General features: G+C 45.0%; 1 protein-coding gene across 2 annotated transcripts in view; it reads right to left on the bottom strand.

Moving 5' to 3' along the window:
• Positions 1 to 15901, bottom strand: part of HERC3 (HECT and RLD domain containing E3 ubiquitin protein ligase 3) — a 1960519-nt gene that overhangs the window by 519237 nt on the left and 1425381 nt on the right. For both annotated transcript variants that reach the window (XM_069630741.1, XM_069630742.1), the window contains one exon: positions 7344 to 7457. In XM_069630741.1, coding sequence (XP_069486842.1) covers positions 7344 to 7457 — 114 coding nt within the window. The remainder of the gene's footprint in view (positions 1 to 7343; positions 7458 to 15901) is intronic.

Raw genomic sequence — 15901 nt, 5'->3', positions numbered from 1 at the left:
AAACAGAGAATTCTCCCTAACACAAGCTCATAGAGTTTCCATGAGGAGTAGCAGCTTAGGGTGGGGTGGGGCAGGAATTGGGTGGTAATGGCCATGGGCAGTCAATGGGTGGGCCAATATCCAAGCACTTACAAACTTTGTGATCCGCCTCATATGCCATTTCTTCCTAGCTGTATTGTAATGCAATTGTTTCAGCTTATAGTTGGCGCCAATAGCCAAAACTAAAAATCGGCTTCCCTATTCCATTAGGCAAAACAATACTTTTACTATTTATTTACATCTATAAAGCATACAGGCGGCTCTGGGGCATCGCAGCGCTATTACAGTAGAGCTTACTTAGTTACAGTGGTCAGACATGACCTACATTAGAGACAATAAGAACAGTGAAAAGGATACAGAGATCAGTTATAATGCTATTTACAGGATGTGACATTTACAGATATTTACACAATATCCCGCAACGTAGTCCAAGACAGGTTCCAAGGTTACAGGGGAACCAACCGATCTTGTGTTTTGGAGGGCAGGACTAGATGAAAAGCTTGGTTTTGAGCATTCTGCGGAAAGCTGTAAGGGAAGTCTTTTACCTAAGGGAGGTGGGTAGGGCGTTCCACTTTTTTGGAGCTAGGAAAGGAAAGCAGACACCTCCGGTTTTGGCTCTTTTAACGGTAGAGATGAGGAGCTGATTGGAGTGCTGAGCCCGCTTAGGACTGTTAGAGGTGGCAGGGTGGATTTATTCTGATAGGTAAGGGGGACGTTTGAGGGAGAGGCACCTGTGTTTGATGGAGAGGGTTTTAAAGAGTATCCGCTCCTTGACTGGAAGCCAGTGGGCCTCACATTTGGCATGGGAGATGTGCTCCCTTTTGGGAATGCTTAGCGTCGCTCTAAAGGCATTATTTTGGGTGCTTTGTAGTTTGTTAAGGTTATTTGCTGAGGTTCCTAGAAACAGAACATTACAGTAGTCCAGCTTCGCCCCAATGGTGGCTCTAGCTATGGTGAAGCAGTTTTTGGTGGAGAGGTATGGTTTGACCACATTTATGATTTTGGTGGTAAGTGCTGCTGATGATATGGCGCGGACTTGACGTGTCATTGAGAGGGTGTAGTTGAGGAAAACTCCCAATGTTTTGACTGCTACGGCAGCAGTGATTGTGGTATTCTCAATAGTGAAGGACCTGTGGTGACTGTCAAGTTTATTGAGAATTTCCTTTGGGCCAACCAGAAGGATTTCAGTTTTGTCCCTGTTGAGGCACAATCCATTGGCCGCCATCCCAGCCTGGAGGAGGGCATATGTTTTACTGAGTGTAGCCGAGTCCAGTTCGTAGGATCCAGAAAGGGGGAGGAGGACTTGAGTATCGTCAGCATAGTGTATATATGCTATGTCGTGATTGTCCAGGTCATTAAAAAGAGGTAGGGTAAAAATGTTGTACAATGTCGGCGAGGTGCAGGATCCCTGTGGGACTCCGCAATGGATGGTGGTGGGAGCAGCACACGCCTGGTCAGAAAAGACTCATGAGTCTGCCTTGCAGGAAGGAGGTGATCCAGGATGTGGCTTCTTGGGAGAATTGGGCAGCGCCCCCAAGATGTCTGCAGAGGGCCTTGTGATCTACGAGATCAAAAGCTGCAGAGAAATCAAGTAGCAGGAGCAGCGCTGGCTTACCTTTGTCCATAATTTACCCTAATTGATTCTTAAAGTCGAGTAAGGCCGACTCCGTTCCGTGACATGGATGGAAGCCTGATTTCCTCTTACTTAGAATATTGCTGATTTCCAGAAATTGTTGGATTTGTAGATAGGCCGCTTTGTCAGGTATCTTCAATAGAAATGGCACGGTAGTAATGGGTCTTTAGTTATTTGGCGAGTCTGGATCCAGAGACTTTTTTTTAGCAGAGGACAAACCCACAACTCTTTCAGGGAGGGGGGACAACGAACGAGGTGAATGAGGCATTGATGAAGGCTGTAAGAAATGGGGATAGAGAGTCTGCACAATCTTTTACAAGGTTGCTGGGGCAGCTATCCCCCTTGCAGAAACATGGTTTGATTTGTTTCATGATGGCTAGTACTTCCGCCTCAGTTACTTCTCGGAAAGAAAAATATTTTTTGTCCTTGCTGTCAGGATTTGTGATTGGAGCAGTGGGCAGGCTAGCTTTGGGCAAGGCATTATAGTGTGATTTGATTTGATCCTGGAGGAGGTTTATTTTATTCAGCATGGCAGTTTGGATATTGGTGCACCAGGCTTCATCTTTCACAGTTTCTTGGGTGTTGGTGGGTGGTGCTGCCAATTCCTTGAATATTGCAAACAACTCTTTTGACTCGGATTTTGCATTAGCGATTCTTGCATTGTAGGAGGAGGATTTCGCTAGCGTGATGGATTTTTTGTATTGTGTGGCCAGTGCTTTGTATGCCTCGAGAGTGGAGTTGTGCGGGAAGGCTTGCCATTTGCTAAGTGCAGAGCGTTTCTGAGAACGTAGTTCTAGTAGCTCTTGAGTGAACCATGAATTAGCATGTTTTTTCACTTTAGCTTTTTTTCTCTGTAAGGGTGCAATGGCATCTACGCCTGCTTTGATAGTAGTGTTGTAGAGTTCTACCAGTGCCAACGGGTCATTGGAGAACGGGGGCTTCAAGGCAGAGGCCTCAAGGAGTGGAAGGATCCTATCTTTGAGCAGGAGCCGTGAAGATCCAGCTATTGCTGAAGGGGCAGATGTGTCAGGTTTAGTGATATTAGTGGTCAGGATGTGGAAGTGTATGAGGTGATGGTCAGTACAGGGGCAGCAGGAGATGGAGCTGATTTCTGCAGCACAGTTATGGTCAGCTATCCAATCTAATATTAGTCCTTTCGTGTGCATCGGGTCAGTGACTCTTTGTAGGAAACCCATGTCTTGGAGGGCTTTGGCCAAGGACTTGCCTTGTTTGTCTTTCGGATCTTTGAAACCGAGGTTAAGGTCCCCCAAGAGGATGGCCTTTGTGGTGTTTTTGAGGTTGTCTCCTAGCAGGTGGAGGAGATTTCCTTGAAAGTCGAGTAGAGGGCCTGGGGGTCGGTAGATGATGTGGAGAGTGATAGTATTATTGGGTGAGAGGGAGTTTTACTGATAACGAGTCCGAATTCTCACCTACTGGTGAGTTGATTTGTCGAATAGCAAGGAATTCCTTAGCTATGAGGGCAACACCCCCTCCCTTGGTAATTGTTCTGCCCTGATGTAGTATGGTGTATCCTGATGGTAGGGCTAGACAGATGGCTGGTCCTGACGCTTCGTGGAGCCATGTTTCCCTGATGGCGAGTAAGTAAGTCCAAATTAGTAAGAAGGTCATGAATCTCAGTGGCATGTGCTGAGAGAGATCGAGCATTAATAAGGGCACATTGGAGTGGAGCGGGGGCCACTGTGCTCTTGTTTTTGGTAGGTAGTAAAGTCCTAATATTCTTGTAGGAGCTATGTAAAGCAGTGAGCATGTGTTTAGGGGGGGGGGTGTTGAAGATGAGCTTCTTGTTTTAGTTTAGTGGCGACTGTAGTGGAGGAGGAGCAAACTCCTAGTAGTAGGTTTCTCATATGGGTAGGCCGAGGGCAAGTGGTTGGCTGAAAGGGCTCTGAGCTACACTGCAACCTATCTAGTCTACTAGCTAGAGGATTGGCAAGATTATTAGTAACAGTAGGAGTCAGGGCGTGTGGAGCAGGGGGGACACAGAAGAAGGAGGGCAAGAACACTGTAGGGGAATATATTCTGAGTTTGGCTGCTTAAAATCCATACTAGCGAACTGGGGGACTGGGTAAGCAGCAAAATAGGGCTAAGGCAGTGTTAGGCAGAATCCTATGCAGTTCCCTTAGGGAGCACTACAGAAGATTAAGACTGCAGGTATATGCAATAAATCCCCTTTGGTATCAGTCTGTACCACAAAGGTTTAGTTGGTAGCTGTGGCTGAGCAGTCAGACTTATCTCAAGAGGGAGATGAGCAGTATTCAGGGTTTACACAATAGGACTACAGTACTATGGAACAAGGAAACACTGACCAAAGCTTTGTATCAAAAAGAATATATATATTTATTTTACACACTCTTAAGTTAACACACAAATCACTATCAGTAAAGCAAGTTAAAACAGTCAAGAAAAGTATACACAACTCCATATTTAAATTGTAGACAAGTTTGAGCAAGAGTGAAAACTGAGCAATATGGCACAGTGTAAACCCAGCATAAATTGCACTCTAACAATTTCTTCAGAGGGAGGGAAAGTACAAGTCATACAGGGTTAGACTCCTAAACACACCAGCAACACTTCCCAATTGGATTGTGAACAAGTTAGGCAAGGCAGTACTTTAGCATAAGCAATACTTAGGTGAAAACCGAGCAAAAAGGCACTTCAACAATATAGAAAGGGGAAGGAAAGGTGGTTATGACAGTTTAGGTGCACCAACACATTTCTTAGTGAAAATCAATCTAGAGAAGGCAGTTGTAACAGATTTAGCCAGAGTCAATAGGCCTGTGCCAGAGTCAATAGTACAAGGCAAGTGCCCTGGATCAGGCGTTTGCAGAAGGTAAAAAGATAATGTTAGACGAAAGGGGCGGCCAGCCCAGAAGGTAAGTAAAGTATTTAAAACACCTTTAGCAGTACCCAACGAAATGGGAGGCCTAGCGGAACAATGTACCTTGAAAGTGGAAGAGGCTCCTGCGGTGGCAGTAGTCCCTGCAGTTCGGGAGATCCAGCAGAGGAAGAGAGGCTCTCGTCGTGGAAGAAGGTTCGAGTTACTGCACTGCCCAGTAATGAAGCCAGCCGCGGTGATGCCAAAACGAAATAAAAGGTACGCTCCTTTAAATCGTGGTCGTGGTGGACGGGTGCCTGGCTATCCGGTCTCCTAGTGCTGGGCACTGGCGATTCGACCAAGGCAGGTCCTGGAAGGCGATTGGCGAACTGGTTGGCCCCACCAGCTCAAGGAAAGAAGACTCTTGCAGGTGAAGATCTTCTCGAGTCGTTGGAGAAAAGTGGTGAGGATCTGCAGCAGGGCTTCACCGGTGGTTCAGTCATTGCAGATGTCTTCAGCTTCTCTCCTCTTTGGGTTTCTTAGTTCCAGTGGCGACGTCTTGTCCTCCAGTCCTCAGAGCCCTGCTTTTATGCAGAAAACCCCCATTCATACAGCCTAGCTGTCACACACACAGTGGGGTGGCTATCCTGGCGGGATAACCCCCCCAGCCTATCAGGGCAGAGTGCTACTTGGGTTGCCTAGGTAACCCTGTCCAGAGTGCCTATTGCCCCTCCCACACATCCTGTCTACCCCTGACTCAGTGGTGCCGAAAGGAGGGCTTCTGTGCAGAAGACTGCCAAAAGGACGAACAAAGGATCCACAACCCGAGTTAGGATTTCAGAGAAAGACACAAGAAAGAAATATTATCAAAGATCTGGCAATAAAAACCTACCGGAGTAAAGTTAATAATAAAATAAACCGGCGGTATGTTAGAGGCTGTCAGTAAAAGTGGTAGCCTCGAACAATGGGAAAATCCCATCAGAAAATATTTGCGGATGAATATTTACGGTAGTAACCACTGCCACCAGCCAGAAACTTTGGAGAGAGAGACTGGACGGTACCCCCTCGAAAATGAACACCAGGGAAAAACTATTAACCCTTTCCAGTACTTCAATAGTAAGATGGGTTGTACTGGTATTGTTCATAATTATTGACTAGTAAAGTCAATGGGGACTTTACATGCCCTGGGAGACAGTAGTCAGTCCCAGGGTATGGAGTCTATGTCTGGGGGTCCCTAGGACACCCCTGTGTTACTGCACTGAGGGTGCTGGGTAACACACATGTAAAAAGATGATACCTATGAGGATGAGAAAAAACCCCATAGACCATAAGCACAAAGGATAGCCTAAAACACACATCAGCAATATGTCTAAGAGTGGGAAAAAGAGTCTCACTCTTAGCAGGAGAGAAAAATAAACCCTCTATAGGTAAGGGAAATTAGACTTAGAAGAGAATTCTCCCTAAAAGGCAGCGGGGGGCTGTACCTTACTAGAAGTTGTAATACACGAGTAGGCAAGAGCTCTATGTTCTTAGATCTACTCGGCTGGCGTGGCAAAGGAGTTATTAAGCAGTAAGCATAGGTACATACATATATGGCAGGTAGCTGCAAATACTCTGGCAATACGATGAGTTCATGTATGCATACGTTGTATTAGACAGAGTTTAGGCAGCAGGAATCGATATTTTAAAATTCATGACGGCAAAACAGACATTTCAACATGTGAATAAAGATGCTCCTACATAAAAACATTGTAATCCGCAGGAATTCCATAAATACAGGAAAATGTCAAATTAACAGGTCAGGTGAACTTTAGACATGGCATAGATTAAGCAGGTAAAACCGCGTGAGCGGTGAGACAGCAAACAGACCATGCGGAGTGCCAAGCGCATACCGATGGAATAACAGGAGCGGGTACGTGAGTGAGAAAAAAACCCACACGCTCTGACAGTTCTGGTGATGAGGGCAGCTGTAACTGCCTGGGTTGGCCAGGTGTGATGGGAGTTAAGGGGGCTAAACAATCTGCATGTGCACGGCGGAACCGCTTTAATGTCAATATTAGGACCTTGCTTGCACTGCGTCGATACGAAAGTCAGATGGCAGGCCTTTGAAGGTGCTTAGTACAGAGGCCGGCGCGGCACCAACGTTGGGGAAAGGGTTTAGTTTGCTGTGGGGACTGGGTGATGGGACTGTGGGTTTATGTTCGGCGGGCAATGCCGGCGAATAGGCGCAGAGGCACAATGGTGCACTACGGCAGGAGGGAGAGGCAAATAGCAAAGAAAGTACTTACAAATCACGGTATGGTGGCTCTAAGGCCCGTTAGATGGAGGAACAGTCCTTGTGGAAGTAATGGGTGGAAAAGGGCAGCGTGGCTGCCCGACGGCACGAACGGCACAGACAGGCCCTTTAGCTGTGGCCCTTCGGGTGCGTGGTCGGCTTCCGCCTGCCGGCTTAGCCAATCAGTAATGGCTGGTGCGGAGGCCAATCGGGATACGGTAACAAACAGACGGGGAAACATTTTGGAGAGATTTTATGTCAGACATAAGTTAGACCATCTAAGGGTCAAGTGATATCTCTTTCTAGTGATGATTTATTGCAAAGTGATGTAAATGTACAATTGTTGGGCAAGTTCAGTTTGTATCTGATCTAATGCTGCTAAGAAGCAAATGCACCAACACAACATCAAGCACACAGCTACTAATTCAGCAAGGAAAACAATATATTCAGTAACTAGTGCATGCTGACTGTGGAGAGCAGAGTTGGGTTTCACCTGTGAGCTGTAATTAGGGTGCACATGCTGTTCATTATTTACACCTTCCTTGCTAGCCCAGAGCACTCACCATTCCCGCTTGATTCAAGAACCACAGGAGATAATCTTCCTGGATATCCACCAAGCTGGAAACCTCTGGGATGTAGAATTTGTCATATTCAACATGTCCAGCCTTCACGTTTACCTGAGATGAGAGGAGAGGAAGAGACAAGTAGAAAAATTAGAACACGTTATTCTGTGTGTACCTACACAATTTCTATTTACGGGAATATAACATCGAAATTGGAGTTCTCCTGAGCTTTCCCTTCACTGGGTGCTTCAGTTACTTTTGTTCTTGCTGTGCATAAGAAGACTTACAAACAACTATAGGATGACATCCAGTGATACTCCAAATAAAACTCCCTCATTAAGAGGAAATCATGTCGCAATAGGGAGGAACGAGGGACACTTTCTTAGTTTTTCAGGGAGAACCAATGAAACAGTGGAAGTACAACGCTACTCATGAGCCAGAGACATCACTCCGAAGTGGATAAAAGTAAGAAAGGAAGATTATGTGCAAAGCAAGCAAATTCATCCCTTTCCAGACTCGAGATGGATCTTGCTGCCTCCCTTGGTTCTTGGCAGACTTATACTGAGGGGAAAATAACCAGTAGGAAAGAACAAGAGCTAAGCAAAGGACATTGCACGAGTTATGGTTGCTTAGCTTACCATAACTGGCGAATTTCTGAGGTTTTTCAGTTTTACGTAACCATAACGTCCCTGTAACAATGTTTTTCCATTGAATTTCAAAGGTTTTTATTAGTGCAACTTAACCATAACGTCCCCTTAACTAAGTTTTTTCATTGAATTTCATAGGTTTTTATTAGTGCAACTTAACCATAACGTCCCCTTAAAGCTTTTTCATTGAATACACTATATATTTAGTAATTTCAAAGTCCAGCTTGCGATACAGTAAAAATGACAATCTGTTGAAAACGTTGATTGAACAAAGACACTGTGATAAAAGAACAGGTATGTAGATACAAACACACTTATTCCAAACTATACAGTGACATTAGCACTTTTGCCTACAAAATCGTTTTGGTCGTAAAAAAAAGATGTACCATAGAATTGAATTAGCTTCAATGTAAATACACAGTCTAAATAACTCATCTTAAAAAAAGCATAGGATTAAACATGTGATTTTTCAGCCATGAAGCAGTGAGGGACACATGTCACACAGTTAGCAATTATTTTCTGAATTATAGATCTCAAGACAAGAATCGTTATACTATTAATGACACGAGACCCTAGCAACTGAGACGTTCACAATAATTGCCTCCTGATGAAAGCAATAGTATACCAAGGGAGAAACACAAAGTGAACTCGTTAAGGCCTGCAACACAATATGTCGACATTTCCATCTCTCTTATCAACAATTCATGTACAAAGTGAAATTAATTTATTAGTTTGTCAAATGAAATACCACAAATGTGGATTATGAATGTGATGTGTACATTCTGGAACACATTGTTTGCATTTTTTTTAAAGAACTTTATTTATATAATCAATGCATCAACATTTATTATAGCATTACATAGGATTGCTTCAATATTAGTTACTGTAACATCAAATCCAAAGAAATCAGGTTTCGAGAGTTTCTACTATAGTGTCTTCTTATGGTACATTGAGTTATTTTGTTTTATTAAATCTAACAAACCATGAGTCCAACAAGTAACTCAGCAATTATTACCAACCTAATAAAAATAAATGAACTAACCCCTATCCCACCCTCCACCTCCCTCCCCCTCTCCCTCCTGACATGACAAACTAGTGAGCATGACACAAGTTACTTTTCCTTTCTGGCGGTCACATTTCTTTGACTATGTTACATAGGACACTTTGGTATAGATTCAAATTACACTTATGTTTCCGAGCATTTGTGGTTTGTGAAAATAGTGCTCTCTATCTCTGACATATTCATGGAATGGAAGCCAGGTCTTCACAAACTGTTGGTATGTCCCAGCTTTAAGAGCACACCCTTTCTCCATTGCTAGTATGCCCCAGGTCTTTACCCACCAACATGCAACTATAGGGCCTTCTGGCATTTTCCAATTTTGTGCAAGAGTCATGCGAGCTGCCGTTAGAAAGTGTGTGTTAAGTGTAGGATTTCCTCCTCTTGCTGCGTATACTCCTTCCACCTCTGCCCCCAGGAGTAAAACTACTGGCGAATCAGGAAATTGTGCCCCTATAATCTTTTTGACATGAGCTAGAATTTCCTTCCAGAATATTTTGGCTTTAGGGCATGTCCACTGCATGTGTCCAAAGTCCCTATTTCCGCACATTGCCTCCAGCACAGGGTGAGTGGTCTTTATTCATCGTATTTAGTCTTTGGGGTGTCAGGTACCATCTGTGGCAGAATTTGACGGCCGACTCTTTGATTGGCTGTACATTTAGACTATTTTTGTGCCCTCCTCCAAATCTGCCCCCCCCATTCCTCTTCCGTGATGTCGACCTCTAAATCTTCATCCCATTTGGTGATGTACGGTAGGTCATCTGTGTATTGTGTTTTATCTAGCAGCCTGTATATCCTCGAGATACCTTTTGCGGTTATCTCTTCCCGCATATTCAGTTCCACTCCTAACGGTGTTCGTGTACCAGCTTTGTTCACCTCCCTTTGACATATCTAGTGTCTGACCTGGATATATTTGTACCTCTCTCCCTGCCCTATGTGGAATTTGTGTTTGCATTCCTCGAAGAGGAGCGGATTACCATCTTGGTAGAAGTCTTCTAATTTCCGTGTGTCACTTCCCTCCCATCTTTCCCAATAAGCTATATTTATGCCTGGTGAGAAGTCTGCATTATGACACATCGAGCTGTGTGGTCCCAGTTCCGGGGTGACTTTCCCCCATTTCAATGCCAAGTCCCATTTTTGTAGTGATTCTATTGTTGCCTTCAGTAATTGGCCTCCCGTTGCCCTGTTCTGGGTGTGTAAGGATTGTAACGCACTTAAGGGGATAGTGGTTACTCCTTGTTCTAACTTACTCCATCCTTTATGTAAGTCTGGATTTGACCATCGTAACATGGGTGTGACTTGAGCTGCTAAAATGTACCTTTTCACATCAGGGGCTCCCAATACCCCAGTCCATAATGGTGAGAGAAGTACAGACCTCCTAATCCGGGGTTTCTTTTTATGCCAGATAAAGGTAATGATCTCATCTTGTAGTATTTTAATCATTTTGGCCGAGGTATGCTTGTCATTTTAACTGTGGCTATTCTAGCGGACCATGAGAGTTCTTGTGCTTCCCATCTATGCAGGTCCTCTCTAAGTGATTTCCAGAGAGGGGGAATGTTTGCCCCATATAATGCCTCATAACTCCTTGTTAGTCTTATCCCCAAGTACTCCAATTCTTTCTCTTCCCAAGACAGCGGGTGGTCCCTGCTTCAGTGGTGGATTTCATACTGATTATCCGTTATATTGAGGGCTTTGGGTTTGTTCAAATTAATCTTGAACTCCGAGACCTCTGCAAATTCCTGTAATCTACTCATCACTCTCGGCAGAGTTTGTTTTGTGTCTCCCAAGAAGAGCAAGAAAGCATCTGCATAAAGGGCTAGTCTATGTGTCCCTCCTTTGGATTCTATCCCCAGAATTTCAGGATCCTGTCTAATTGTAGCTGCGAATGGTACCATTGCCATGGCAAGAATTAGGGGCGACAGTGGACAGCCCTGGCGGTCCCCTTCTGAATTTTTATCCGTTCTGCGAGTTTCCCATTCACCATGAATTTTGTAGATTGGAGTTGGAAATAAGCCAACACCATGCGTCAAAATGCCAGTCCACAACCACATTTCCGCAGTACCCGTTCTAAGGAACCCCCAATCTAGGCTATCAAATGCTCGTCTCGCGTCTAGTGCCACTATAGAGAATTTCTATTCTGTCCTTGTGCCTAGATCTATCAGATCCATAGCCCGTCTGATGTTATCTTGTGTGTGTCTGCCCAGTATAAATCCGGACTGATCTTCGTGTATGATCCTTGGTAGTACTAACGCCAGTCTCCTTCCTAGGATCTTGGCTTATATTTTTGCATTGCTATTTAATAAGGAAAGCTGCTGAGCCATCTCCCTCCTACGTTCAATAGGCTAAACACTCCTCTAGCCTATTGTTCAAAATTTCCGGATAGGAAATTAAGATCTACTTTTTTAAGAGCACGCTTGAACATACTTCACACAAGAGAAATCTTGGGAATAAGACACCAAACTGCTACTAAAAGCTGTAGACTATGCAAGGCTCCAGACTCTATTGAGTCAGTTCGCCACCTCCTTTTGAGCTGTCCTTCCTTAACGAAAGAACAAATTGCTTTCCTGTCACCCTGCTGGGTTGATCGTCAATTAATAGAAGAAGACACCTGGTGGTACCGTCTCATTTCTGGGAAAAAAACCCGCTGGGCTGTTGCAACATCTAAACTGCTGGAAGCAGCGTTTATTAAAATCAACGCCCTTGGGGCATAGCGCAACCCAGCCCATTTTCTCGCTCTAACTGCTTCTGCGAGAGGTGAGGTCCCCAATGGAAATTCTCTTTCTCACATACAGGCAAACCGCTGTTTACCTGTCACTAGACTTGAACTCTGGTAACTGAGCCATACACGCCTGATCTCTTTAGTCAATGTTTAGCCTTGTAAAATTCATGTATCTTTGATTATGTACAAGTAAATAAAAAATAAAAAAATTAAAAAAAATAAGGAAATTGGCCGGTAATTGGTGCATTCAGTTTTATATTTCCCTGGCTTGGGGATTAGTACAGTGATGGATCTGCCCATGTCCTCTGTTTCCATCCCTTCCTCTCTAATTCTATTATATAGGCGCGTCATGGGTGGTAGTAGTTACGTTCTGAAGGTCTTACAGTAGCCATTACCAAACCCGTCTGGCCCTGGTGTTTTATTGGAGGGTAACGTAGCTAAGGCTTTATTGACCTCCTCCGTTGCGATAGGCCTCTTCAGGGCTTCCTTTTCTTCCTCGGTCAGCTGCGGCAGATTTACATTTCTGATAATATGTCGTTTGGAGTATTGGATCCAACTTCTCCCGTTTTAACAGAGTCGTGTGGAACCTTTCAATGATCCTCATTTTATCTTCCTCACCCACCTGTAGGTTACCCCCTTCATCTTGTAACTGTGTGATATGGTTACGGGTTTTATACTTCCGTAGTTTTGCTGCCATTAATCGGTTGGCCTTGCCTCCCTAAGTGTATTAAATTTGTTTGGCATTCAACAGGAATTGTGCTGAGCGTTCTGCTATGTGTGCTTCCATTTGGGCCTTCAGTTTTTGTAGGTCTCGTAATGAGCTCCGCGATTGCTTGGTCTTATGTTGTGTTTCAGCCTTTTATATTTCCTTTTCCAATTCGATTCGGGTGGCCTCTCTGCCCTTAACGTATGGGGCTATTTGTGAGATGAATTCCCCCCTCATCACTGCCTTTCCAGCATCCCATACCACCCTCCAGTCTACCTCCCCAGTATTATTCTCAGTAAAATAGTTGGTTATTGTTTGTTCCATGTGCGCTCTAAGTGCAATGTCTTTTAGGACAAACTCATTGATTATCCATTGCTTTTTGCCCGCTTTACTATCTGATTGCGCTTCAATTTGAACTATCACCGGGGCAGGGTCCGATAGGTATTTTATTCCAATATTTATTGCTATTACTTGGGGGTATTAGGGTAGCTGAAACTAGGACCATGTCTATACGTGAAAAGCACGCATGCACCGCTGAATAATGTGTGTATTCCCTGCCATTGTTATGGAAGAATCTCCAGGTTTAAATTAGGTCAGGGTCACGAAAGAATTCCCCCAGGACTTGTCGATTTATTTGGTCATTGTTAGAGGGGGGGGAAGCGTCTTGTCCAGGTTGGGATACATAATACAATTAAAGTCTCCTCAAACTATTACCTGACCCTCTCACCAGCTGCCCATTTTCTGCAGCACTGTATTCAGGAAGGTTTCCTGCTTGTCGTTTGGGCTATACAGCGCTATATGGGTCAACATCTGGGTTCCCATTTTGCTTCCGAGGACTAGAAATCTCCCCCCTACGTCCTTGTAACAGAAATGTTTCTTAAATAGCAGTGAGGCTCCTAGTAGGATTGCCACCCCCTTAGTTTTGGTCCCACTCATTGCAAAGTACTGTTTGGGGAACGCTCGGTGTGACATTCTTTTCTCGTCTGTGGCTAATAGGTGGGTCTCTTGTAAGAATGCCACTGATGCTGGCAGGTGCCTCAGCCGTTTTAGTATAGAACATCTTTTCATTGGCGAGTTCAAGCCCTGGGTGTTTAAGGTTACAATGTTCATTATGCTCGTATCAGCCATGTTTTATTTTGTGTCTGTCTCTAATTTGTGTCCGCGCTGTATTATTCCCCTTTCCCAATGATGTGTCTTGTGTCATGTCTCTACCCCATGTTTCTTTTAAATAACTTGTGCACTCTTAATCGTTCAATTATGTGGTCCGTATAAGTAGACCAGCAGAGCCCTTATCCAGTCTCGCGCCCTCCCCACCCCCTTTTTCCCCAGCGCATCCCGCATGTCTTAACCGTAATCTTCATACGGCCCCAGCACAGTTCCATATCTCCTGCCCACAGAAAATTGTTTATCTTACTTTTGTGTGTTCGCCATCTCACTTTGAAGCATACTTTCATGTGTCCTCTCTGTGTTTCACACCCCTTCCCCTCCCGCTTGGATAAGGGCGCCCCTGTCGCCACCCTTCTTTCTTGTTTGTACGATTTGTCTGGTGGTTCGAGTCTTTCTTTTTCAGTTAGCGAGTCCGTTGAGCCAGTAGCGTCGTCCGTACTCATCATCCCGCTTGGAAAGGTCCATTTAAAGGTCCATCTATATCTGACTCCTTTCTCTCGTAGCCAGATAGTCACCACACAAAGTCTCTTGCGTCTCAGTAATGTAGCCTGTGCCATGTCCTGATAGAACGTAATGTGCACGTCCTTGTACTTGATCGATTCTAGCCCTATGACCGCTTTCATAATCCGCTCTTTTACTTGGTAACAATGCACTCTTGTGATAACATCTGGGGTCAGGTTATTCTTTTGTTGGTAGGCATTATATATCCTATGTGTCCTGTCCAGGATGATCGGTTCGCCTCCTGTGTCGCCCAAAACATGTTGCAATAGTGCCTGGACATGCTCCTGTAGCTCAGATTCCATGATTGCAGTTGGTATGCCTCTAAGTCTGATGTTCTTTCTCTGTGATCTATTTTCGCCATCCTCTTGTCTGGCCACCACCCAATCCATTTGTTGTTCTACTGCTTCCACGCGTTTAGCTAGCTCCCCTTGTTCTTATCCCTGTTCACATAGCACTGTTTCTGATTTTTCCACTCTATGTTCAATTGTAGATACTTGCTTGCTCGACTCCACAATGGACTTGGTGAGGCCTATGGCACAGTCTTTAATTTCTTTTTTAATTTCTGCCAGCATGTCTTGCAGGTCCGATCTTCTCGTGGGCGGGTCCTCTGTTTCTGCTGACCAGTCTGAGCTCAACGGTGAATAGTTCTGTGCTGGGGTCTGTATTTGTTTCTTTGCATGGTCCTGACTCTGCATCATAGCTTTTATATCCCCTAAAATAGGGCCTTTTGTTTTGGGTGCGTTCTTTGCCATTTTGCCCGAGGTACTCCTGTTTCAACTCCTGTCCTCCTTAAGTATCTATTTCTTTATTACCTTCCTTCCTCTCTGCTTGTGGTCCCACCTTTGCACCCGGCTTCTAGTGTCTATTCCGCCCCTAGATCCCGAAATGGAGAGGGGAGGGGTGTTCTCTGCTTATTTCGGGGTTTGCCCTTGCTGTCAGTTTTGTGGGCTGTGCAGTGGGTGTTTAGCTTTTGCTCCCAGGAGCATGTCGACCTGTAGGCTTGCTTGCCTGCGTGTGAGCGTTGTTCCAGCCCTATTTTCTGAGGTTGGTTAATCAGGTCGCTCCTCTCGTCGATAGTACACTCTTTCCCAAGTAGTTAGCTTGCCGCTTACCGGGAGCTTTGAGTTTCATGATATGTTCTTGTTGCCTGCCACGCATGTTCCTGAATGACTTCCTTATGTGAGCTACCATCTCTGTTTATTGTGTTGAAGGGCCTGCTTCCCACCTATGCTTATTACTTGCTCAAATGAGCCCTTCGTTCGTTTTATCTAGAGTATGCTGTGGGTACTCACATGCTCTGCGCTGCAGTGTCAGCGTGTGCCCTTTTCCTCCTTTTTATGGCTTCCTCCTGCTCGTGGCCGCCTGTGACTGACTGTTGATTCGGCTGCCGCAGTGCTGTTCCTTTTCGAGTTCTTTTCTTAGGTAGATCGTTGCATCTGTTGTACCCGATCGGCTTCGGTTGCATGCAGTGTAAGTAATACTCGCTCTTCTCCCTCTTCACCCTTGCGGCAGTCCTGCAGGTACGTTTACTCACTGTCTGTGGTGGTATACAACCGCTTGTCTTTGCCGGCTTCTCGCTGCTTCCCCCTGCTCTGATGTTTGAGCTGTAGCAGGATTAGCGGAATAGCGGGGTTTGTCGCAGCTGCGTTCCTTCTTCCAACTTCTCAGTCATGCTTTGTGTGATTTCGGAGGTTCCATATCGTTCTGCCTGCCACCTTGGCTCCTCACAGCTCCAACTTTCTTTTCAGCGTCACAGCGTCC

Source organism: Ambystoma mexicanum, chromosome 6q (assembly GCF_040938575.1).
Source record: "Ambystoma mexicanum isolate Mex_15411 chromosome 6q, UKY_AmexF1_1, whole genome shotgun sequence".
Lineage (NCBI taxonomy): Eukaryota > Metazoa > Chordata > Amphibia > Caudata > Ambystomatidae > Ambystoma > Ambystoma mexicanum.
Note: the sequence above shows the minus strand (reverse complement) of the source record. Positions and strands in the feature narration are given on the sequence as shown.